General features: G+C 39.7%; 1 protein-coding gene across 2 annotated transcripts in view; it reads left to right on the top strand.

The window, feature by feature from the left end:
• The window catches only part of NXPE3 (neurexophilin and PC-esterase domain family member 3), a 49,865-nt gene that overhangs the window by 10,102 nt on the left and 12,467 nt on the right, over positions 1-27,296 (top strand). For both annotated transcript variants that reach the window (XM_082654132.1, XM_082654131.1), the window contains exons 4-5: positions 13,089-13,843; positions 18,100-18,173. In XM_082654132.1, the coding sequence (XP_082510258.1) occupies positions 13,089-13,843; positions 18,100-18,173 (829 nt within the window). The remainder of the gene's footprint in view (positions 1-13,088; positions 13,844-18,099; positions 18,174-27,296) is intronic.

Genomic DNA, 27,296 nt, shown 5'->3' with positions numbered 1-27,296 from the left:
TTTACCTTCTATACCCAGTTTGTTGTGATGTTTTTATCACGAAAGGATGTTGTATTTTATCAAATACATTTTCATTCTATTAATATGGTGTATCACATGTATTGTTTTGTGTATGCTGAATCATACTTGCCTCCCAGGGATAAATCCCACTTGGCCATTCTACTTCCCTGAGGTGTAAAGTTAGGTTGCATGAGATAGATCTGTTTTCTTAATATATACATTTGTTGCTGTGAACATTCCTCTCAGAACTGCTTTTGTGGTAGGTTTTCCATAGGTTTTAGTATGTTATTTCCAGCTTCATTTGTTTTGAGATATTTAAAAATATTCTTTTTCAACTTATTCTTTGATCTATTGGTTGTTCAGGAGTACGTTGTTTAATTTCTACATATTTGTAGATTTTCCAGCTTTCCTCTTGTTGTTGATGTCTAGTTTCATACCACTGTGGTCAAAAAGGATAGTTGGTATGATTTCATTCTTCTTAAATTTGCTAAGACTTGCTTTGTGGCCTCTCATGTGATCTAAAGTGGGGCATGTTCCATGTGCACTTGAGAAGAATGTGTATTCTACTGCTGTGATTGAATGTTCTATAGACGTCTCTTAGGTTCATTTGATCTAATATATGGTTCCAGTCCAATGCTTCTTTATTGATTATCTGTCTGGGGGATCCATCCATTGCTGAAACTGGGGTATTGAAACCCCCTACTATTACTATATTGATGTGTATTTTTCCCTTCAGTTTTGTTGGTATTTGTGTAATAGATTTAGGTGTTTTGACATTGGGTAGGTATAGATTTATGATTGTTATATTTTCTTGATGTATTGACCCATTTATCATCATATAATGATCTTCTTTATCTCTTGTTACTGGTTTTGGTTTAAAGCCTATTTTGTCTCATATAAGTATAGATAACCCCCTTTCTTTTGGTTTCTATTTGCATGTAATGTCTTTTTCCATCCCTTCATGTTGAGTCTTTTTGTGTCATGAAATCTAAAGTGAATCTAGGCTGCATGTAGTTGGGTCTTATTTTTTTATTCATTCAGCCACTCTGTGCCTTTTGGTGAATTCAATCCACTTACATTTAGAGTATTTATTGATACATAAGGACTTATTAATGCTATCTTATTAATTGCTTTCTATTTGTTTTGCATTTTCATTGTTTCTTTTCCGCTCTGTTTGTGCCTTCCTTTTTTTGTAAATTAGTGATTTTCCATGGTGGTATGCTCTGTTTTCATTTCTTTCGCTTTTGTGAATTTTCTTTATGTTTTTGTTTCGTGGTTACAGAAAACATTTCATAGGTAAAGCAGACCATTTTAGGCTGATAACAGCATAACTTCAATTGCACACAAAGCTCCACCTTTTTATTCCCTCCCTTTTATATTTTTGATGTCACAGTTTACCTCTTTTTGTACTGTGTATTTGTTAACAAGTTATAGTAGCTGTAGTTATTTTCTTTAACCTTTATACTATAGTTAAGTGGTTAACACACCATCCTATTACAGAATTAGAGTTTTCTAAATCTGTATATTTATCTTCACCAGTGTGTTGTATACTTTTGTATGTTTTCATATCACTAGCATCTTTTCATTTCAGCTTGAAGAACTCCTTTCAGCATTTCTTGCAAGGCAGGTCTAGTGGTGATGAACTCCCTCAGCTTTTGTCTGTCAAGGAAAGTCTTTATTTTTCCTTCACATCTGAAGGATAACTTTTCTGGGTATTCTTGGCTGGCAGTTTTTTTCTTTCAACACTTTGGATATGTCATCCACTCTCTCCTGGCCTGTTTTCTGCTTAGAAATCCGCTGAGAGCTGAATGGGCATTCTTTTGTAGATTACAATAATTTTTCCTTTGGCTGCCTTTAGGATTCTCTCTTTACGCTTGTTTTTTGACAGTTTCATTATAATGTGTCTTGGAGAAGGTCTTTTTGCATAGAGATAATAGGGTGATCTCTTAGCTTCTTGAACTTGGTTGTCCAAGTATATCCCTAGGTTTGGGAAGTTCTCAGCTATTATTTCTTGAAATAAACTCTGCCCCCTTTTCCCTCTCTCCTCTCTCTCAAACCCTGATTATTCTAATATTTGTACATTTGGTGGCATCGCACAGACCATGTAAGCTTTCTATGCTCTTTTTCATTCTTTTTTTCCTGCGTTCTCTTCTGATTGGTTTATTTCAAAGTTCCTGTCCTCTAGCTCCCTTATTCAGTCTTCCATTTGATCTCCTTTGCTATAGATGCTCTCTATTGCATTTTTTTCATTTTATTCATGGAATTTTTCAGCTCCAAAATTTCCATTTGCTTCTTCTTTATGATTTCTATCTCTTGGTAAGTTTCTGATTTTGTTCATGTATATTTTGACTTGTTTGTCTCTGTTTTATTGTTGCTCATTGAGTTTCCTCAAACAGCTATTTTGAATTCTTTATCTTCTAGGTTGTTAATTCTGTGCCTTTGAGCTTGGTTATTGGAGGATTATTGTTGTCTTTTGGTGATGACATGTTTCCTTGATTCTTTATAGTTCCTTGTACATTTGCATTGCTGCTTTCACACTTGAAATAGCAGATACCTCCTCCCGTCTTACTAGTTGCCTTTGGATGGGATAAAATGTTCATTAGTCCTGTTTTATCTGTGGTTTTTTCTGCCCTTGTACGGGTACACTTGCTTCCCATGTCTTGCTTCTTCTTGTGGCGCAGTTCTTAACCTTTTCTTACAATCCACCAGGCTAGCTGCTGTTAAGCTTTTGTTTTCCAGAAGGAGGCACTATGGCTTAAGTTTGTATTTCTCCCTTGTCCACAGAGACTGATAGTGTCCTGTTTAGCAGAGTCTCACTTACTGCCTCATTTGGGAGCATGCACAGGAGCTGCTGGTTCCAGAGTGTGGGGAGGTGTGGGTTTAGCACTCAAGGCATTGGGAGTGCCCGTGGGCTCTGTGGAAAGATTGTCGGGTGAGGGTCTCCCATGGGCTCGTGGGCGGACTCCCTGCTAAAGTCCTGAGCACAGTTAGCAGGAACTGCATCCCTTCAGTGCCCTTTGGTATTCTTATCTGCCTCTTTCCTGATCCCTTCCCTCCCTCCAGTCATGGAGATCCCACCTCAGTACTTGGGGTGCTGCTGAGTTAAGTGGGTTTCTCTCACAGTGGGGGTAGCTGGGCACTAACTTGCCACTCTCCTTTTCCCTCTTGGAAGAGAGCGCTCCTGGGTTGTTCAGCCCTGGGCTTGTTATGTGTGGGGAGGGGCAGTGCTGGCAAAGTTCCTCGTACCCTCTTAGTCACATCCAAACTTGTATTTTTTTTCTTTCTGGGATTTCCCCTTGGGAAGTCTGGATTTCTACAAATTCGTTCTCATCTGTTGGTATCTGCCTGGGTCAGCACGCTCCAGGTTTTCCCTGACTATGGCCAAGAGGGATTGGGACAAGTTCACTGGCTATGCTGTCTTCACTGAGGTTTATCTGCCTATTACCAGATACACATGTGGTCGAGACTCCTCCTAGGTCCCTTGGCATGTGGTACTGGATCCCACAATTCCCACAGAGGCACTTTTGTTTTTGGATGGGTGCCTAATTTGTTGTTAAAAAGGGGGACAAAAAAGGAGGAATGTCTTATGCCATGTCATGGCGCTGATGTCAACTCTGCCAGGGAAAAATTTTCAAAGTCATTATTACCCTTTTTAATGAACAAATAATACTGTGTGTTCCTTTAAAATGAAGGAGCCCAATGAAATTCTTCCATTTGAGAGTGTCTGGATACAAGTGTAAAATGAAAGGGAAAAAATACAGAATCTAAGAAGATCATTAAAAATCCTTTTGTATTTTGGGATTATTTTTACCTTGTTTGGCATTATGTTTACCTCGTATAGGATTTTTTTTTTTTTTTTTTACATCTTTATTGGAGTATAATTGCTTTTCAATCGTGTGTTAGTTTCTGCTTCATAACAAAGTGAATAAGTTATACATATACATATGTTCCCATATCTCTTCCCTCTTGCGTCTCTCTCCCTCCCACCCTCCCTATCCCACCCCTCCAGGCGGTCATGGGGAGCCTGAGGCCTTGTTTAAGTGGTTTATAACAGGTAATACTAGCTATTGAGGAGAGTGATTTTCAGTTTTGCTTTGCTGTTGTTGTTTTCCCTTGCAATTTAACTTATTGCATAATGTCAGATTCAGTTCCCTGGGTTAGGTACTAAAAAGGTCCTACACCCAATTTCCAATGTGGGTAGGGGGGATTTTTCCATACCACCAGGCAATTCTTGGACACCAGCAGGGTGACCTACAGTTCAAATCAATTCTGACACTGTAACTGAGCAGGACCCTATGGGCCCTTCCTGGACGGACCCCCTCCCCCAGGTCCTCTGCCTGCCTCTCCTTTGTAGAAAAGCTGTAGTTTCTCAGGCCTCCCGAGAGTCACAAAAGCCTGGCCCAAGAATTAATGATTGAAAGGACAATATAGTGACAAAAGTAGCAGTTGGGCCAGGAGAACTGGTAACAATTGACACAGTAAATCAGCCACATGGCAGTCACAGTGTCCATAGTTCCTCCCTGAAATACATAGATAACAGTATCTGATCCACATTCCTGAGTTGTTTTACAGATGCTAAAACCCAAATGGAAGAAGTTAACTATTTGATGATCATGAGCACATAGCCCCCAGACCATCTGGAACCTGAAGATTGGTAACGTTAACCCCTGTGACACCGCCTTGCTACCACACCATCAACCAGTCAGAGAATTGTGCACGAGCTGATCATATACTCTGTGACTCCCCTCCCTCACCTTCCCTTTAAAAATGCTTCCCTGAAACCCATTCGGGAGTTGGGGTGTTTCTGAGCACTAGCTGCCCTGGACTCCTAGTTGGGCGCTTTACGATAAACGCTGCACTTTACTTCCCCACAACCTGGTGTCAGTAGATTGGCTTTACTGTGAGCAGGCGAGTGGACCCAAGTTTGGTTTGGTAACAACACTGTCTATCTGGAGATGGCATCAAATCCCACAGGTTAAGGGCTCAGTCCTATAAGACTCTCCCCCAAGCCCAACTTCAGATGCCAGTCACAAGTCCAGGTTGTCACCTGTGCTTCTGACTGACTGTAGATCAGAAGTTCCAATGGTCTCTGCCTTGGCTTCAGTTGATTTGCTAGAGCAGCTCACAGAAATCAAAGAAACATTTTACTTACAAGATTACTGGTTTATTATAACCAATTATAACTCAGGAACAGCCAGAAGGAGGAGATGCATAGGGCAAGGTATATGGGAAGGACATAGAGCTTCCATGCTCTGAGTGCACCATTCTCCTTGAATCTCCATGTGTTCACCAACCCGGAAGCTCTCCAAACCCCATCCTTTTGGGTTTTTATGGAGGCTTTATTCCATAGGTGTTATTGATTCAGCCTCCAGGGGTGGAGGTCCAGGATGGGACTGAAGGTTCCAACCCTCTAATCATGGTTGGTTCTCCTGACAACCCAACCAGCCCCCATCCTCAGGTGCTTTCCAAAAGCCACCAAAGTAACATACACCCTGCTGTGGTGGAAAGGGGCTTGTAATGAAGAACAAGGCACCCATTTCCCCTTTATGACTCTGAAGTGTTTTCAGGAACTGAGGACACGAAACCAAATATTACAGCAAAAGATGCTCCCATTGCTCTTATCGCTGCCAAGGATTTTGGGAGCTGTGAGCCAGGAACTGTGGATGAAGACCAAATGTATATTTCTTACAAATCACAGTATTGCAGGTACATAGCTATTTTTCCCATCCATGTGTTCATCTGTCCTTCTGTCTATTAAGAAAATAATTAATGAAAAGTATAAAACACTTGAAAAAATAGAGAGTGGTATTAAGTACATAAATGAATTCCCTCCCCAGTCGTCACTCTCAATGTTGTTTCTTGGATGTAACTGCTTGTTTTTAATTATTTGCTTAGTTAGTGCTAATTACACATTACACAGTTATATCTTGTTCTGTCAGCTTTACACTGTACCTTCTGACCTTTCCACATCAGGCAGTACAGCATGGATGGTTAAGTTAAAACACAGACCGAACTCAGACTGCTTGGGTTCTAGTCCAGGTTTGCTGCTTCTAACCTATGTGACCTTGGGCAAATTATCAAGCCATTCATTGCCTCAGTTTCCCTGTCTATCATATGGCATAATAATAGGACTTATCTCATGGGATAATTTAAACATTGTATTAAAAGATTTATGTAAAGTCTTCAAAAGAGTGTCCGGCACATAGGTGCTTAGTACATGTTGGTTGATACTGCTGTTCCTGTTAAGATAATGAAAGATGAGGTCTTCTGCTGACTCACACTTTCTGTCACTCTCTTTCTAAACTTTATAAAATTATTTTTATTTCTGTGCATTAGAATAATGTATTTAGACCTTTTCTTTCCCTAATAGCATTAGATAGCACATTTTAACTCCCTCCTGTAAGTGAGGAAGAAAATCACTTCTGCATTATTTTACATTTGACTTCCGTTAGCTAGCGTATAACTTTTGCATCATCAGGCTTTATAATCTTTAGTTTTATTGCTCTAACTATAATTAAGGCTAACGTGTAGCCTTAATTATATCAATCTTTATGGATTGATTCTTTTTTTTAAAATTTATTTATTTAATTAATTTATTTTTGGCTGCATTGGGTCTTTGTTGCTACACACGGGCTTTCTCTAGTTGCGGCTAGCGGGGGCTACTCTTTGTTGCGATGCGCGGGCTTCTCATTACGGTGGCTTCTCTCGTTGTGGAGCATGGGCTCTAGGCGCGCGGGCTTCAGTAGTTGTGGCATGCAGGCTCAGTAGTTGTGGCACACGGGCTTAGTTGCTCCGTGGCATGTGGGATCTTCCCAGACCAGGGATTGAACCTGTGTCCCCTGCATTGGCAGGCAGATTCTCAACCACTGCACCACCAGGGAAGCCCTGGATTGATTCTTATACTTAAAAAAAAATAACATTATGATAATCATGTAAATGTTAGTCAATATAGAACATGATCCTTTGAAACCAAATCTATATCTCTTGATGGAGAATTTCCCAAACATCAAGGTCAAATGGATCTTTTTTATACACTACCTCAGTTGCTTAATCATGCTGCATTTTAATTTGCTTCATATTTTAATGATGACTTTCTTATACCTCTTCTTGTTTTTTTTTTTCCTGGAGTGCTAATTGCTTTTTTTTTCTGTTGAGAGAGAATACCACCTTCTGTAACATGTCATGAGGATTTTCCTTCATATGATTTGTTGAATTGAATCCACTTGCTTCTTCTCCTTTTTTTTTTTTTTTTGCGGTACGCAGGCCTCTCACTGTTGTGGCCTCTCCCGTTGCGGAGCACAGGCTCCAGACGCGCAGGCTCAGCGGCCATGGCTCACGGGCCTAGCCGCTCCGCGCCATGTGGGATCCTCCCGGACCGGGGCACGAACCCGCGTCCCCTGCATTGGCAGGCGGACTCTCAAACACTGCGCCACCAGGGAAGCCCCTGATGTGGACCATTTTTAAAGTCTTTATTGAATTTGCTACAATATTGCTTCTGTTTCATGTTTTGGTTTTTTGGCCGTGAGGCATGTGGGATACCAGTTCCCTGACCAGGGATCAAACCCACACCCCCTGTATTGGAAGGCGAAGTCTTAACCACTGCACTGCCAGGGAAGTCCCTCCACTTGCTTCTTCAAGGCATTTTGGTTCTTTTTCCTCAGAGCCCTCTATCTTCCTGTTGCCCAGCTGTTGCCCAGCTGTTATTCTGAGTTTGCTTTTCATTGAATTCCTGGGTTGGTTTCACTCTTGCTCATGTCTTTCACTTCCTTGGATTTTTCTTTCCATTTTACTGGGTTAAATCTTCAAATAATGTTTTTCTGTTGCCCAGCTGTTGCCCAGCTGTTGCCCAGCTGTTATTCTGAGTTTGCTTTTCATTGAATTCCTGGGTTGGTTTCACTCTTGCTCATGTCTTTCACTTCCTTGGATTTTTCTTTCCATTTTACTGGGTTAAATCTTCAAATAATGTTTTTCTGTTGCCCAGCTGTTGCCCAGCTGTTGCCCAGCTGTTATTCTGAGTTTGCTTTTCATTGAATTCCTGGGTTGGTTTCACTCTTGCTCATGTCTTTCACTTCCTTGGATTTTTCTTTCCATTTTACTGGGTTAAATCTTCAAATAATGTTTTTCTGAAAGGGCACATGGGAACAAAGCTTACATGTCTGAAACTGTCTTTATTTTGCCCTCATGTATGATTTGTATTTAGAATGCCGTATTCAAAATCCTTTTCCCTCAGAACCTTACAACTTTGCTCTACTGTCTTCTAGTGTCCAGTGTAGCAAAAGACAAGGCTAATGCGAATCTAATTCTTGTTTTTTTATTGGTAACATTGTTCTCCTTTCTGGAAGCTATTAGGACCTTTTCTTTACCTGTGAAATTTTACAAGGCTCTAAGGTGAGGTGTTTTTTTTTTTTTTGGTAGAAAACTTTATTATCAAACAGGCAGATCTGCTCACTAATAAGAAAAGAGCTTAAAAATCTGAAATTTAGAGATAGAGTATAAAATTTTGAGATACAAAATATTAGAAAGCCATTGTGTTGTACGATATATAGAGCAAAATGCCACAATATAAATAGCAATTAATGTCCAAACTAGAAAAGACTGAAGTCCTTATAAGGTTGTCTTCTAAGCAGAAAGGCCAAAAGTGAAGATTAAGGACCAGTTCTAAGAGGGTGTAAGACATGGTCTTTCGGAAGCACTGGAGTTCTATTAAGGCACTTTCTTGCATACCTGGGATAAATCTCACTTGGTCATGGTGTATAATTCTTTTTACACATTGTTGGATTTGATTTGTTAATATTTTGTTGATGATTTTACATCTGTGTTTATGAGGGAAATTTGTAGTTTTCTTGTAATGTCGTCTAGTTTTGGTATTAGGGTAATGCTGGCTTTATAGAAAGAAGTATTCCCTCTGCTTCTATATTCTGACAGAGAGTGTAGAGAATTGATACAATTTCTTCCTTAAATATTTGGTAGAATTCATCAATGAATCCCACCTGGACCTGGTGGTGTCCGTTTTGAAAGGTCATTAATTATTGATCCAGATTCTTTACTAGAGATTATAAGCCTATTCAGATGATCTGTTTCTTCTTGCATGAGTTTTGGCAGAGTGTATCTTTCAAGGAATAGGTGCATTTCATCTCAGTTATCAAATTTGTGGGTATAGAGTTGTTCGTGGTATTCCTTGATTACCTTTTTTTAAAAATTAATTTATTTATTTACCTATTTATTTTTGGCTGTGTTGGGTCTTTGTTGCTGCGCACGGGCTTTCTCTAGTTGTAGTGAGCGGGGACTACTCTTGGTTGTGGTGCGCGGGCTTCTCATTGCGGTGGCTTCTCTTGTTGCGAAGCATGGGCTCTAGACAGGCAAGCTTCAGTAGTTGTGGCTCGCGGGCTCTAGAGCGCAGGCTCAGTAGTTGTGGCGCATGGGCTTAGTTGCTCCACAGCATGTGGGATCTTCTCTGACCAGGGCTTGAACCCATGTCCCCTGCATTGGGAGGCAGATTCTTAACTACTGCACTACCAGGGAAGTCCCTTGATTATCCTTTTAATGTCTATGGGATCTATAGTGATGTCTCTTCTTTCATTTCTGATAATGGTAATTTGTGTCTTGTCTGTTTTCCATAGTTAGTCTTGCTGCAGGCTTATTGATTTTATTGATATTTTCAAAGAACCAGCTTTTGGCCTCATTGTCTTTCCTCTATTGATTTCCTGTTTTCAGTTTCATTGATTTCTGCTCTAATTTCTAATTTCTTTTCTTCTCCTTACTTTGGAGTTGATTTGCTTTTCTTTTTCTAGTTTCCTAAGGTTGGAGTTAAGATGATTGATTTTAGATCTTTCCTCTTTTCTAATAATGTGCATTCAGTGCTGTAAATTTCCCTCTAAGACCTACTTTTATGGCATCCCATAAATTTTGATAAGTTGTGTTTTCATTTTCATTTAACTAAAAAGATTTAAATTTTCTATTGATATTTCTTCTTTGACCCTTGTTTTATTTAGAAGTGTGTTGTTTAGTTTGTTTTATTATTTATTTATTTATTTATTGGGCACCCCTCATGGCTTGTGGGGTTTTTTAAGTTCCCCAACCAGAGATTGAACCTGGGCCCTCATCAGTGAGAGCGTGGAGTATTAAGCACTGGACCGCCAGGGAATTCCCAGAAGCGTGTTGTTTAATCTCCAGGTATTTTGGGATTTCCTAGCTATCGTTCTGTTATTAATTTCTCCTTTAATGCCATTGTAGTCTGAGAGCAGACATTGTATGGTTTCTGTTCTTTTCAATTTTTTATGGTATGTTTTATGGCCCAGAATATGATCTGTTTTTGTGCATCTTTCATGGGAGCTTGAGAAGAATGTGTATTCTGCTGTTGCTAGGTAAGTAGTTTATAGATGTCCATCATATCTAGTTAATTGGTGCTGTTGAGTTCAACTGTGTCCTCACTGACTTTCTGCTTGCTGGATCCATCCATTTCTGATAGTGGGATATTGAAATCTTTAACTACAATAGTGAATTTATCTATTTTTTTCTTGCAGTTCTATCAGTGTTTGCCTCACATATTTGACTTTCTGTTGTTAGGCACATACATGTTAAAGATTGTTATGTCTTCTTGGAGAATTGACCCTTTTATTATTATATAATATCCTTCTTTATCTCTGATGACTTTCCTCGCTCTGAAGTCTACTCTGCCTGAAGTTAATATAACTATTCCTGCTTTCTTTTGATTAGTGCTAGCCTGGTATATCTTTCTCCATCCACTTACTTTTAATCTATATAAGTCTTTATATTTAAAGTAAGTTTCTCAGAGACACCATATAATTGAGTCTGACAACCTCTGTCTTGTAACTGGTGTCTTTAGTCCATTGGTGTTCAAGGTGATTATTGATATAGTTGGATTAATATCTACCATAGTTGTTACTGTTTTCTATTCATTATCCTTGTTCTTTGTTCCTATTTTTGTCTTCTGCTCTTTTTCTGACTCTTGTGGTTTTAATTGAGCATTTAAAAAAAATACTTATTTTATTTATTTATTTTTATTTTTGGTTGCGTGGGGTCTTAGTTGTGGCATGAGGGATCTTTCGTTGCTGCACGCAGGCTCTTCTTGCAGCATGAGGGCTACTCTCTAGTTGTGGTGTGCGGGCTACTCTCTTGTGGCGTGCGTGCGGGCTTCTCTCTAGTTGTGGTGCACGGGCTTCTCTCTAGTTGTGGTGCGCAGGGTCCAGAGCGCGTGGGCTCTGTAGTTGTGGCCTGTGGGCTCTCTAGTTGAGGTGCTTGGGCTCAGTAGTTGTGGCCGTGGGCTTAGTTGCCCCGCAGCATGTGGGATCTTAGTTCCCCGACGAGGGATGGAACCTGTGTCCCCTGCATTGGAAGGCAGAATCTTAACCACTGGACCACCAGGGAAGTCCCTAATTGAACATTTTATAGATTCCATTTTGTCTCCTTTCTTAGTGTATCAGTTATACTTCTCATTTTGCTTTAAGTGGTTGCCCTAGAGTTTTCAGTATGCATTTACAAGCAACTCAAGTCCACTATCAAATAATACCATACTGCTTCATGGGTAGTGCAGGTACATTATTAACAACAAAATATTCCTAATTCCTCCCTCCTGTCCCTTGATAATTGCTGTATTTTTTTCCTTTTAGTATGTCTTGTAATTTTTGTTGAAAGCTGGACATGATGTACTGGGTAAAACGAACTCCAATAAATAGGCTTTTAGTGGTGTGGGGGTGAGGTGTAAGGGAGGTGAAGCATTTTATAGTCCTATGATCCTCAGTCCTTTAGTGAGTCTGTGAACTTCAGAATTGTTTTTTAGTCTTACCCCCAACCCTTAAATTGGATAGAATGGTTAGAGTGGGCTGGAGTTGGGTATGTTCCTTACCTCAGTTTGGTTAGGCTCTGATAAAACCTCAGTAGGTTAGGCTCTGGTAAAACCTCAGTAGGTTAGGCTCTGGTAAAATAGTTTGGCTTGAGGGCAGGCCTTGTTAAGAAGAATGGAATACTCTGGTATTCAGTACTCCCTCCATCCACTGTCTTGCTTTCTGTGGTGTCATTTACCCATGGTCAACCATGATCTGAAAATATTATATGGAAAATTCCAGAAATGAACAACTTACCAGTTTGAAGTTGTGCATTGTTCTGAGTAGCGTGATGAAATCTTGTGCCATCCTGCTGTTTCCCACCCAGGATCCTCAACCACTGACATCACTGTAGCTCAATCCACGATCACCTGACACAGATGATCCTTCTTCTGATGTGTTGTCAGAAGGTCAGTAGTAGCCTAACACTACGTCACAATGCCTACATCATTCACCTCACTTCATCTCATCACGTAGGCCTTTTATCCTTTTACGTCATCACAAGAAGAAGAAGGACAGTACACCAATAAGATGTTTTGAGAGAGGGACTTCCCTGGTGGTCCAGTGGCTAAGACTCTGTGCTCCGAATGCAGGGGGCCCGGGTTCGATCCCTGGTTGGGGAGCTAGATCCCACATGCATGCTGCAACGAAGACTTCGCGTGCTGCAACTAAGAGTTTACATGCTGCAACTGAAAAATCCTGCACACGGCAATGAGGACCTTGCACACGGCAACAAAGATCCTGCATGCCGCAACTAAGACCCAGCGCTGCCAAATAAATTTAAAAAAAAAGATATTTTGAGAGAGATCTCGTTCACATAACTTTTATTCTAGTATATTATTATAATTGTTCTATTTTATTATTATTGTTAATTTCTTACTGTGCCTAATTTATAAATTAAACTTTATCATAGGTATATATGTATAGGAAAAAGCAGTATATATAGGGTTTGATGTGACGCAGTTTCAGGCATCCACTGGGGGTCTTGGAAATATCTCCTGTGGATAAAGGGGGACTACTGTCCTTCAAAATGATTCCTTTTCCCTTTCTCCTTCTGGAAGCACCAAAGGGATTTTTCTCTGATATTTGCTGTGGGAATCTGTAAAACTGGTGAGCTGTGGTTTTTGAAACAATGTCATCTCAAGTAAGTTTTATTAAAATTTAAGCTGAAGCAGGGATTTATTTGTTGACTATAAGGAGATTTATTGTAGCTGTGGTTTCTGTTGTTTGTGTCTTTCTCTTCAGTACTTGGACCATGAGACTGCATCAGCCACATTCATCGACAGTGGTGGACAGTTTGTTTTCTCCCAGGTGACAGGAATTAGCCGGAATCCTTACTGTGGCTATGAGCACCAGACTCTGTCCAGCCGGGAGCGCCTGGAGGAGGACTCCTTGTTGGCCGCCTTACAGTGGCAGGTGCCTGATGTGGGCCCAGTCCCCTTTTTGAAGAGCACTGACCCTTCTTCCAGCTACTTTGTCATCTTGAACTCTGCAGCCTTCTTCAAGGTGGGAAGCCAGCTAGAGGTGCTGGTTCATGTACAGGATTTTCAAGGAAAGCCCAAGAAGTATGGTGGAGACTACCTGCAGGCCAGAATCCACTCCCCTAAGCTGCAGGCAGGGGCCGTGGGTAGAGTGGTGGACTACCAGAATGGGTTTTACAAGGTCTTTTTTACTCTGCTCTGGCCAGGCAGAGTTAAAGTGTCCATATCTCTGGTCCACCCCAGTGAAGGAATCAGAGTTCTTCAGAATCTACAGGAAGAGAAACCAGACAGGGTCTATTTCAAGAGCCTCTTCCGTTCAGGAAGAATTTCTGAAACTACAGAGTGTAATGTGTGTCTTCCTGGGAGTCTTCCCCTGTGCAACTTTACAGATCTCTATACTGGAGAACCCTGGTTCTGCTTCAAACCAAAGAAGCTCCCTTGCAGTAGCAGAATTAACCATTTCAAGGGCGGATACCTGAAGGGCCTCCTAACTGCTGCAGAGAATGCTTTCTTCCAGAGGTATGTGCTCCTTGCTCTAGGGGGTAATTTAAGAGGTCCCTTTTCATTGTCTTTGTCCTACTTAGGAGACTTTCTTGTTTTGGTTATGTGCTTCTTATATCTTTCTGAACTTGGCCCAATTCAAGAGAGGTGGTAAGAAAATAAATATATTTTGTGATTAGTGTGCTTATTTCGGTTCAAATTAATGACCTTAAATTTTTGTTCTTTTACCCTAATATCTTTAACTTCAGAATTGCATAGTATATCTGTATAAGCAAGATCACTTATTCACAGAACAGATAAAAAAAATCATCCAAGAACAGGGCTGCTAGAGGTCTTATAGTCAGGGTAGTGTTTTAGCTTCATGTCTAATAAACTGAAAGAAGTTTTATATAGTCAGGGTAGTGTTTTAGCTTCATGTCTAATAAACTGAAAAAAGTTTTAAGTGACATATTATTAGTTGTTAAAATCATATAAACATTTATGGATAGGAAAAAGACTATGAATATGGTAACATTGCTGGACTGATATAATGATAAGCATGGGAAGCCAGGAATACCACAGCAAACTGTATTTTTGAAGGTTAATAATTGTTGAAATTATTGCATTCCATATAGTTCTGAAATAAAATAACATTCTTAAGTAATAAAAAGAAAAATAACATAGAAAGTACAATTACTTGAGAGAATGTAAAACATTTTTTATTTTTAAATGAAATCTGTACTTTAAAAATATTCCCTTGGGCTTCCCTGGTGGCGCAGTGGTTAAGAATCTGCCTGCCAGTGCAGGGGACACAGGTTTGAGCCCTGGTCCGGGAAGATCCCACATGCCGCGGAGAAACTAAGCTCGTGCGCCACAACTACTGAGCCTGCGCTCTAGAGCCCATGCTGCACAAGAGAAGCCACCGCAAAGAGAAGCCGGCGCACTGCAACGAAGAGTAGCCCTCGCTTGCTGCAAGTAGAGAAAGCCTGCACGCAGCAGCAAAGACCTGACGCAGCCAAAAATAAAATAAAAATAAAAAATAAAAAAATTTATATAAAAAAATATTCCCTTGTAGAGAGGGATCACATAAGATGTGTGGTCTGTATGAGCTTCTAATATAAAACTCTGATTTTTTACTCCCTGAGTCAGCTTTTGGTGGTTAACAGTTTTAAGTACATATTTGATGCCATGCTTTCAGAAGGCCAGCAGAGGGAGCACTACTCCCAGTGTATTCACTGTACTCTTGAGGGGACTGCCTAGTTTTTTGTGGCTCAGTACAAAAGGACTTTAGGTTTATTCTTGGGTTCAGATCTTAGACACATTATTTATCAATGACTATGAGCAGATGATTTTATTTCTGTGTACTTTTTGCCTATGTATGAAGACTTTTCAGTTACCCCCTTTTATTTTATTTTAAATAACTTTTTTTTAAAGTTTTTTTTTTTTTTTATGTGGACCATTTTTTAAAGTCTTACTCCCTTTTAGAGTTGTGTTGTCAGTCTACTTAGTGGCTTAGCAAAGAGGAGGAAGCATAGCATGTAATTTACTGAAATTCCACGTGGAAAAAAGTGGGAAAAAGGTTAGAGAATTAAGTTCGTGTAAAATTTAAAATGTTCCTAACACTAAATCCTACCATTAAAACCAAAGAACACCTGTGAATCCAGAAGGATAAAATAATGTCTGCCCCTGCCTTTACTTGCATATCCTGGATGAGGCTGGCTGAGGGTACTTTGTAGTAGAATCATTAAAAAAGGTTCTACTTACCTGGAAGTTTTCCGGGAAAGCATTTGAGGTGGCATAAGTTTTTGGAAACCAAACATTTGACAGAGTCCTGATACAGATTTTTTTTTTTGCATTGTTTGCTCTGTTAAAAATCTGAAATTTTGCATTAGGCTAACTGAAAAGAAAAAGAGAAAGATTGAAATTGATCATTTGAGGGATCTTTGAGTGCAGTATTTTGAGCTCATGGCCTGAATATGTTAAGCTACGCTCATTTTTACCTCTCTTCCTTGGTGGCTCGTAATGTTGTTTAATTCAGAAAGGATTAAGAAGCTTAGCCTTGGTCTTTGGTTCCCAAATGACAGTTGGACAATTAAGGTGATCTAATCTCTCGAGGAAAAAAAAAAGTGTTGGTTTTAGGAAGAACCATAATACTTTGCTTAAAAGATTCTGATAATAAGAGGACGTCTTTTGAAAGAATGAGCTTATCACATTAAAAGCTTCCCTTTTATTTTAGCATGATTTATACTTTTTTTTCTTTCTAACTTTGTATTAAAAATGTTCAGGGGCTTCCCTGGTGGCGCAGTGGTTGAGAGTCCGCCTGCCGATGCAGGGGACACGGGTTCGTGCCCCGGTCCGGGAAGATCCCACATGCCGCGGAGCGGCTGGGCGCGTGAGCCATGGCCGCTGAGCCTGCGCGTTCGGAGCCTGTGCTCCGCAACGGGAGAGGCCACAACTGTGAGAGGCCCGCGTACCGCTAAAAAAAAAAAAAAAAAAAAAAAAAAAAATGTTCAAATCTGTAGAACCCCTGCAGGAATAACAACAGTGAGCACCCATATACCTTTAACTTAGACTCACCATTGTTATGTTTTGCCGCATTTGCTTTCTCTCTATGTGTTTATATGTGTGTATTTGTGTATAATTCTTTCCCCTCAGACCATTTGAGAGTAAGGTGCAGACATCATGGCACTGCACCCCAGGCGTATGCATCTCCTAGGACCTTCTCCAACGTATAACCATGACACAGTGATCACACTTGGGCCTTTTATCATTGACACAACATTGTTATTTAATATGCAGTCTATATTCAAGTTTATCCAGTTGTCCCAATAATATCCTTTATTGCTATCTCTTTTATTTTAACTGAGTCTCTGATCACATACAATCTTTTTAGTTGTCTCTTTAATCTTTTAGTCCAGAAGAGTTCTCTAACTTGTTTTGGTTTTTACGACATTGACAATTTTGATGTTGCTGTTTTTGTAGAATATTTCTTAAATTGGATTTGCTGCTTTATTGTTTCTGCGTGATTAGATTGAGAGTAAACATTTTTACAAGCAAATTACAGTGGTGAAGGTTTTTTCTTTTCCTTACCTTAAAGCTTTAAACTCATGAAAGTAGTTTATATGTGCTCTCTTAAAGTCATGTATATTAATTGTCTCTTTTATAATCTATGAAATGCTGTTATTCTCTAACATAGCCCCCTATAATTCTCCCTCATTCATTAGAATGTCAGTGCCATGAAGGAGGAGATGCTGTTTTTTTTTTTGTTTGGCTGTGCCACTTGGCTTGTGGGATCTTAGTTCCCCAACCAGGGATCGAACCTGGGCCCTCGGCAGTGAAAGCCTAGAGTCCTAACCACTGGACCTCCAGGGAATTCCTGATGCTATGTGTTTTGTTTACTGTTATATCCCTAGTAGCTAGAATAGTGCCTGGCACATAGTAGAAGCTTAAGAATTATTTAAGAACAAACCTGTTTTGAATTGATTTTTGATGAAATGAAATATCGTGACTGCAAGTTCCCATATCGAGTTTGGAAAGTTAACATTTTATTGTTTTGTTTGTTTTTGGTCTAAGTACAAGAGGCCTAATTATTATGAGCCAGTTTCTGGAATAGTTACACCATGTTTTCAGTATACTTCTCCTGGACTCCACTGTCCCCCACCTTTTCACACAGCCCTCTATCAGATATTTTCTGAGCATGGACTCTAGTCCAGGGCCTGTGCTAAGTACTGAAGATGAAAGATGAATGGGACATAATCCATGTCTTTGAGGAGTACATGTTTTATTAAGGGGAACAGACACTACAGAGCCATAGTAATGATGAACAGAGTACATGCATGAGCACGTATCTGGGGACACATGTCCCTAGGTAGGACTCAGCTCTGGGCAAGGCCTAAGGAATCTGACGTATTACTTAATGCTCCGTAGTCTTGCAGCCTGAAAACTAAGTAGTGACAAAATAGACATTCTCATCAGTGTGAGCCATTCTCTGAGTCCAAGGGAGGTAAGTAATTCAAACAGAATTTGTCATTTTGGAGTTTGCACTCTAAGGGTGAAGCAGTGAAAAATTAAAAACTTGTTTAATTCTTATTCAGTTTATGTATCCATATAACCTGCTTATTATAATATACCTAGTTTATTAATTATCAATTTTATTGAGTAACATTTATAAGAATATTTCATCTTAGTAAAGCTTTGTGAAATCCTGTCCATTTAAAAATTTGAAAATAAAGATACATATTAGAAAATAAATGTTCCTGAATCTAAGCTTGTACTCTTTTTATTCCTCTTTCAAGTGGTGTCAATATCAAAATGCCAATCAACTCCAGTGGACCTGATTGGGTGACTGTGATTCCCAGCAGTATAAAAGGTAAAAAGGAATGAGCTTGATGATTTGTTGTTTTTCCTGCTAAGTGTGTTGAGGCTCTGTAGTTACACTGATGTTACAAAGCCCTTTTTTTTTTCCTTTTTTAATATGTCCCGGTTACTGCTGGGCACGGTTTTAACTCTGTTTTAACAAACGTTCCAGGTGATTCTGATCCATTGTATAGGATACTATTAAGAGTAAAAGAATGAAATTTAGAAGAGTAAATGTATGTGTTTTGTTTTTGCATAATAGGTATAATGAGCTATAGTGACTTGTAGAAAGAAAGGATGAACATTATTAAGGAGGTTATGCAGATGGAAGGTGATCACTCCTTGGCCTTTTGGCTAAGATCAAGTGCAGATGGCAGACGAGGTCCTTTTAGCTGTTGAAAGCATGTATGTAGTATCCTACAGAGCAGATAGTGCCAACACCAATGCCACAGGGATGAGGTATATAACACATATGAACCCACCAGTGTGGGTATTGACTCACACTGGAGCTGCAGAGCAAGGGCCATCTAAAGGGGGAGCTGCAGAGCAAGGACCATCTAAAGGGGGAACTGCAGAGCAAGGACCATCTAAAGGGGGAACTGCAGAGCAAGGACCATCTAAAGGGGGAACTGCAGAGCAAGGACCATCTAAAGGGGGTGTCCGCTCAGTTCCTATGTTGCTATGCAAACATTGTTGCTATGCAAAAATGTAGACCCAGCATAGCCAGATCTATAGATTTTTTTCATGAAAAACCAGAAATCAATTTTTGAATGTTAATATCTCCAGATTTCAAAACATTGGCATCCAGTTAAAAACTTTAAAACTATTGTGTGGGCTAAATAAAATTTGAGGCCCAGATGCAGGCAGGACACTGTCAGTCTGTATCTCTGGTGTTCACTGTCATGTGCCACAAGAAATCCTGATCTTTTCCTAGTGAAGAGCTGTATTTGATTTACTTGAACCCAGTAAGTTACTAATTTTAGAGGGTACATATGCGAAACATCGTTAATAGAAATTGCTTACCTTTTATCTGCCTGGCCCTCAACCCCACATCCGAGATATCAGTAAACATGGGATCACCCAGTAGTGCTCAACCCTTCATATCCTCACATCTGACACCTCCGGAGGCCCCGTCCCACTACCAGATCTATCCCCCTCTTCCACAGCCCTGGTTATCTGGCTCACCCACCTTGTGATTCCCTGGCTGTCCAGTGGGAGGAGCTTTGGGTGGTTTACTTGCACCTGACAGGTCTTGGGATTCAGCCAGGAAGTGGTTGTGCGTTTGTGATGTACATTCTGTTTAGAGAGAAGAAAGATTCAGTAACTAGTGGGGCTTTTGATGGATTTTTAGAGGAAGAAAGAAACCATGAATCAGTAGGAGCAGGGTAGCCTGGCTTTGATAAAACTGTCTCAGAGCAGGTAAATAATTGGAAAGAAAAGAGAAGGACAATTACTTTATAAATCAACGAAGTCCGGCTTGGGGGAACTTCACCTAAATTCACCTTAGTGACCAGCAGGGGGCACTCAAAGATGCTAAACGAAGGGCTCACATTCTTTCTTCTTTAATTCCTTCCTTCTTCCCTCTCTCCCTGCCTTCCTCTCTTAATTCCTTCATTCCCTTTGTTCTCTTTTTAAAATCTTTTGTTTTCAGATAATTTTAGACTTAAGGAAGAGTTGTGGAAATAGTACAAAGTGCCCATATAGCCTTCACCAAGTTTCCCTTATGCTAATTTCTGATTAATCGATTAATTGCTTGGCTGTGCTGGGTCTTCATTGTGGCATGCGGGCTCTCTAGTTGAGGTATGTGGGATCTTAGTTCCTGACCAGGGATCGAACCCAGGCCCCCTGCACTGGGAGTGTGGAGTCTTAACCACTGGACCACCAGGGAAGTCCCCCCTTATGCTAACTTCTTAAGAAATCACAGAATCAAAACCAAGAATTTAACATCCATATAATGTTATTAACTAAACTATAGAGTTTATTTGGATTTCGTCAGTTTTTCCACTAATGTCCTTTTTTGTTTCAGAATCCAGTGCAGATCTCACATTGCATTTAGTTGCATGTTTCCTCAGTCTTTCCTCTGTGACAGATCCTCAGGCTCTTATTGTCTTCCATGACTTTGACACTTTTGAAGAGCATTGGTCAGATAGTTTTTAGAATCTCTCTAAACTTGGGTTTGTCTAGTGTTTTCTTTTGATTGGAATGAGGTTATGCATTTTTGGAAAGAATAGGACAGAAATGATGTTGTATCCTTTTGAGGGGGTACATGATGTTGATATGTATTGCTAACAATGTTAACCTTGATCACTTGGTTAAAGTGGTGTCTACCTCGGTTTTCCACTGTAAACTAATTAGTTTTCTTTCTTTCTTTCTTTCCTTTTTTTTTTTTTTTTTGGCTGTGCCTCTCGGCTTGTGGGATCTTAGTTCCCTGATGAGGGATCGAACCCAGGCCCTCAGCAGTGATAGCATGGAGTCCTAACCACTGGACTGCCAGGGAATTCCCTAAACTAATTATTTTTATCTTTGTATTTACTCAGTATTCTGGGGAGGTACTTTGAGACTGTGGTAGGCTGAATAATGGCCCCTAAATATATCCAGATCCTAATCCGTTGAATTTGTGAATGTTACCTTATATGGCAAAAGAAACTTTACAGATGTGATTAAGTTAAGAGTTTTGAGCTGTGGGGGAGATTATCTGGATTATCTGAATGGGCACTAAATGCAGTCACAAGTGTCCTTTTAGGAGGGAGGCAGAGGGAGATTTCATACAGAAGACAGAAAGCCATGTGAAGACGGAAGCAGAGAGAGATTTGAGGATGCCATGACATTGGCTTTAGAAATGGAGAAAGGGGCCATGAGCCAAAGAATATAGCTCTAGAAAAGGCAAGGGAACAAATTCTTCCCTAGATCCTCCAGAGACAGCGTGACTCTCCTAACACCTTGGTGTTGGCCCAGCGATACTGATTTTGGACTCCTGGCCTCAGAACTGTAAGAGAATAAAGTTGTGTTGTTTTAAGCCACTAAATTTGTGGTAATTTGTTACAGCAGCTACAGGAAACGAATACAGAGACTATGTAAACATTCTGTTTCTGCTTAACCTTTCACCTACTAATTTTAGCATTCATCATTCGATCTTCCCTGCAGCAGTTATTTCTGTTGTGTTCTAATGGTGACTTGCTCTGTCTCTCATTTTTAAGACATTTATTAATTGAAATTTTTCTGTAAGAAAGAGTTGTCCCTTCTTCACCATTAATTTAATTTTATCAGCATAGACTCCTGACTATTTCATTCTTTGGATTATAATCCAATTCAGTTGTTCAAATTGTTCCACTTTTGGTAGTTGAGAACTTTTTTAGTTTGGCTTCTGTGCCCTTTTGACATGCTCTCATTCTTTTTTTTTTTTTTTCCATTCACGTATGTTTTAATTCAATGCAAATAACTTACATTTATCTATCACTTATAATTTTATTTTCAATGTGATAAGTAGGACAGGGATTGTTATTTCCATTTTATTTTATTTTATTTTTACATCTTTATTGGGGTATAATTGCTTTACAATGGTGTGTTAGTTTCTGCTTTATAACAAAGTGAATCAGTTATATATATACATATGTTCCCATATCTCTTCCCTCTTGCGTCTCCCTCCCTCCCACCCTCCCTATCCCACCCCTCCAGGTGGTCACAAAGCACCGAGCCGATATCCCTGTGCCATGCGGCTGCGTCCCACTAGCTATCTACCTTACGTTTGGTAGTGTATATATGTCCATGCCTCTCTCTCGCTTTGTCACAGCTCACCCTTCCCCCTCCCCATGACATGCTCTCATTCTTTTAATTAATTAACTTATTTTTTTTGAGCACTTCCTTACTTTATGGTACCACAGGATATTTCAGGTCCATCTTATATTTTCTTTGCCCAGGCCTTGGAAGTGTTCATAATATTTACACTTATATTATTTCACTTATGAATCCTATATTTTGAAGGTTTTATTTTCCCTATGACACTTCATAATTTATATATTAGTTAATTGATTTTTGTACAAGGTAAAACTCTTCTCAGGTGCATGTTTAGAGTCTGGTGGATTGCTTGAGGCTGCCAGTGCTACCCCCATGCACACATAATTCCAGTCAAAAGCAAAGAAACACAGCTTTCAATTAGACTAGACTATCTTATCAAGGGCAAGCATCTGGTTTCTGACAGGCTTTTCCAGTGTCAGAATTACTACTGAATTTTCATAAGCATCTGCACTGTGGTCCTCAGACCATTATAGCCTAATGGTGTGGGACCTTGATGGCTTCTAACCTCATCAGCAACTAAACTAGAGCTCATATTTTTGGGGGAGTTTACTGAAAGTTTAGGATAGGACTAGATTTAATAGCAATAGGATAAATATCAACATCTTTATAGCTTTTTACTATTTTCTCTGTTTATTGAAATTTATCTCATATGCAATAGAGCACACAGATCATAAGCATACAGTACGACGGAGTTTTACATGTGTACATATCTTTGTAGGGTGAATTCTAAGATGACTCCCAATGATCCATGCCCTTATATAAACCAGTCCCTTCAATTATATGACAAAGTTGACTTTAAAAATTAAAGATAGATTGGGCTTCCCTGGTGGCGCAGTGGTTGAGAGTCTGCCTGCCGATGCAGGGGACGCGGGTTCGTGCCCCGGTCCGGGAGGATCCCACATGCTGTGGAGCGGCTGGGCCCGTGAGCCATGGCCGCTGAGCCTGCGCTTCCGGAGTCTGAGCGCCTTAACGGGAGAGGCCACAACAGTGAGAGGCCCGCGTACCACCAAAAAAAAAAAAAAAAAAAAGAGATTTTCGTGGGTGGATCTGACCTAACCAGATAAGTCCTTAACAGGGACCAGGTTCTTCCAGAAGAAAGAGATTGAAAGTGTGAAAAGGATTCCATGTGAGGGAGATACTTCATTGCTGGCTTTCAAGATGAAGGAGGCCATGGGGCAGGGAATGTAGGCAGCTTCTAGGAGCTGAAGGGCATTCCCTGGCTGACGACCAGCAAGGAAATGAGAAACTCAATCTTATAACCACAAGGAACTGAATTTGGCTAACAACTTGAACAAACTTGGAAGCAGATTTTTCTCCAGAGCCTTCAGAAAGGAACACAGCCCTGCTAACATCCTGATTTCCACCTGTGAGATCCTGAGCAGAGAACCTAGCCATACCACGTGCAGATTCCTGACGTGCAGAACTGTGGGAAAAGAAATGCCCCTTGTTTTTAAGCCGTTAAGTTTGTGGTGATTTGTTACACAGCAATAGAAAACTAATTAACTACCACCCAGATCAAGATATAGAATGTTTACAGTGTATAGAATATTTCCAGCATTCCAGTATGGCCCCTTATTGTGACAACTGCACTTTCACACTATTACAGTATCGAATTTTCACAACAGCCCTTCAGAATAACTAGTAGTTTGTCCGTTTTACAGATAATGAAACCAAGGTCCAGGTCCAATTAACTTAGGAAATCAAAGGACTCACATCCTACACATAACATCCAGCAAACTGATATCATTTGGGGAAAGGAAGCCCACAGCCGTTTCAATAATAAATGTAGGTCTCTGTAAATGGTCCCATCTCTGCTACCTCCTGTCTCTTCAACTCTGAGAAACGTTGGCAAGTCACTCTGACTTGCTTTCTTTACCTCTAAAAGATATTTGGACTAGCTATTCTCTGAGGTCCCTTTCAACATTCTCTGAATCTACAGGTATTTCTACCTCACATAGCATTTTTATCTTTCCTTTGTAAAATGCATAGTTTTAGGGGACTAAAATAGAATGGAAAAAAATCAATTTCCCAAGGTTTTGTGGGGGGAAACTCAAACCAGTATGGTGGCTGAGTAGCTAGGACCTCCTCACATTCCCAGCACTGGACGGGGCATGCCCAGAGCTTGGCACGCTATCCTCACTCCTTAACCTCCCCGAGGTGGTGCCCGGGCACTCCTGTGCTCATGTTCCCTGGCCAGGGAATTGTTTGCCACGATTTCTTCTCTGACTTGTCTTTCCTTCCCCTCATGAACCACGTTCTCCCTTTGGTCAGCCTTTCACTGTTCTTACTTCTAACTCCATGCCAGAAAATTAAGGGACCTGTGTTCACACCTCCAACCCTTAATTCACACAGTATCCCTCTCGTCCAGCTCTTTCTAGATCATTTAGGAAAATTTATCTCTGCCTTTTTCGCTCTCGTTTTGTCACATTTGTGGTCCAAATAGCCCTTATTATGGCTAATGAATGATATGGGATGATGCCCTTTGGAGGAAAATGTAAGCTGTCGGCTTTTAAAGAGAAGCCAGGACATTTTATTTTATTTTATTTTATTTTATTTTATTTATTTATTTATTTATTAAGCCAGGACATTTTAGAGAAGCAGGGACCTTACTTGCAAATAATCAAAACTGTCCCTCCTGATTTTGCATAAAGATCTTTATATCTGCTCTTACAATCGCCTGCCTGTAAACTTCCTTCACCATCAATGTTCAAGACAACCATAAAATTGAGTAATAACTCATTTTTGTTTTTTAATTATTTTCATTCCACTTGTACAGTACATTAAGAATTATATTATTGATTTAAGGGGCTTTCATATCTCAGATATCTTATGTGAAAATGCATTCTGAGCTCCAAGCAACACTGACTTTTTAAACAACTTCAGACTGCTTGAAATCATATTAGTCAGGAAATGTTTTTGTCCCAGTTGACCATAAGAGGGCAATGTAGGTAAACACATTTCACTTTAAAAATATGTTCTGTTATCTAGCGCTGCATGTTTAAAGAATTAATGTCAGGTTCAGTAATTGATTTGCTTTGCTTGACTTAACTCTGATAGTAAATATAATTAACATTTGAATGGAAATGGTAATTGTTTCCTGTATGATATACCCGTTTCTTTATGACCCTTATTTGACAGTAGACTCAGCTACTGAGTCTACAGACTTAACTGTGGTAAATATTGTGACTTCAAAATCACTTTTAATTCCCATTCCAGTAAATGTTTTCTTTATGCCCCAGGTGTCTGCTCAGGAGCTCTCTGGCCTGTGCAGCCTTGATGTGATGATACAGTGAGGAGCTCTGGGCAAGGTGTGGTGACATGGTAAAGCCACACTTGGTAGCATGTTGAGAAATTGCTTTTGAATAAGCCAAGCGAGTGTTTACCCTAACCCTCATTTTTCTTTGATAATCACATTGGCCAAAAGAGCATTTACAATTCTGTGTACTTTTCAATTTAGACCCTGAACCTGCAAGCATTAGCAGATACCTAAGAAAAAAGATTAAGTATGCACTGTCAAATAGGGCATCTTCTTTGAAGGGAGTAAAACCAAAATAATTTTTTTCTTTTTTTTTCTTTTTTAACACCTTTATTGGATTATAATTGCTTTACAACGGTGTGTTTCTGCTTTATAACAAAGTGAATCAGCTAAACATATACATATATCCGCATATCTCCTCCCTCTTGCGTCTCCCTCCCACCCTCCCTATCCACCCCTCTAGGTGGTCACAAAGCACCGAGCTGATCTCCCTATTTCCCAATAGCTATCTGTTTTACATTTGGTAGTATATATAAGTCCATGCCACTCTCTCACTTTGTCTCAGCTTACTCTTCCCCCTCCCAGTGACCGCAAGGCCATTCTCTGCGTCTGTGTCTTTATTCCTGTCCTGCCCCTACGTTCTTCAGAACCTTTTTTTTTTAGAATCCATACATATGTGTTATATATGCGGTATTTGTTTTTCTCTTTCTGACTTAATTCACTATGTATGACAGACTCTAGGTCCATCCACCTCACTACACATAACTCAATTTTGTTTCTTTATATGGCTGAGTAATACTCCATTGTATATATGTGCCACATCTTTTTTATCCATTCATCTGTCGATGGACACTTAGGTTGCTTCCATGTCCTGGCTATTGTAAATAGAGCTGCAATGAACATTGTGGTACATGACTCTGTGAATTATGGTTTTCTCGGGGTATATGCCCAGTAGTGGGATTGCTGGGTCATATGGTAGTTCAATTTTTAGTTTTTTAAGGAACCTCCGTACTGTTCTCCATAGTGGCTGTATCAATTTACATTCCCACCAACAGTGCAAGAGGGTCCCCTTTTCTCCACACCCTCTCCAGCATTTATTGTTTCTAGATTTTTTGATGATGGCCATTCTCACTGGTGTGAGGTGATACCTCCTTGCAGTTTTGATTTGCATTTTTCTAATGATTAGTGATGTTGAGCATTCTTTCATGTGTTTGTTGGCAATCTGTATACCTTCTTTGGAAAAATGTCTATTTAGGTCTTCTACAAATTTTTGATTGGGTTTTTTGTTTTTCTAATATTGAGCTGCATGAGCTGTTTATATATTTTGGAGCTTAATCCTTTGTCAATTGTTTCATTTGCAAATATTTTCTCCCATTCAGAGGGCTGTCTTTTTGTCTTGTTTATAGTTTCCTTTGCTATGCAAAAGCTTTTAAGTTTCATTAGGTCCCACTTGTTTATTTTTGTTTTTATTTCCATTTCTCTAGGAGGTGGGTCAAAATGGATTTTGCTGTGATTTATGTCATAGAGTCTTCTGCCTATGTTTTCTTCTAAGAGTTTTATAGTGTCTGGCCTACAGTTAGGTCTTTAATCCATTTTGAGTTTATTTTTGTGTATGGTGTTAGGGAGTGTTCTAGTTTCATTCTTTTACATATAGCTGTCCAGTTTTCCCAGCACCACTTATTGAAGAGGCTGTCTTTTCTCCTTTGTATATTTTTGCCTCATTTATCAAAGATAAGGTGACCATATGTGCATGGGTTTATTTCTGGGCTTTCTATCCTGTCCCATTGATCTATATTTCTGTTTTTGTGCCAGTACCATATTGTCTAGATTACTGTAGCTTTGTAGTATAGTCTGAAGTCCAGGAGCCTGATTCCTCCAGCTCCATTTTTCTTTGTCAAGAGAAAAGAATTTGGCTATTTGGGGTCTTTTGTGTTTCCATACAAATTGTGAAATTTGTTGTTCTAGTTCTGTGAAAAATGCCAATGGTAGTTTGATAGGGATTGCATTGAATCTGTAGATTGCTTTGGGTAGTAGAGTCATTTTCAAAATGTTGATTCTTCCAATCCAAGAACATGGTATATCTCT

This window comes from Grampus griseus, assembly GCF_964374135.1.
Source record: "Grampus griseus genome assembly, chromosome: 5".
Classification (NCBI taxonomy): domain Eukaryota; kingdom Metazoa; phylum Chordata; class Mammalia; order Artiodactyla; family Delphinidae; genus Grampus; species Grampus griseus.
Note: the sequence above shows the minus strand (reverse complement) of the source record. Positions and strands in the feature narration are given on the sequence as shown.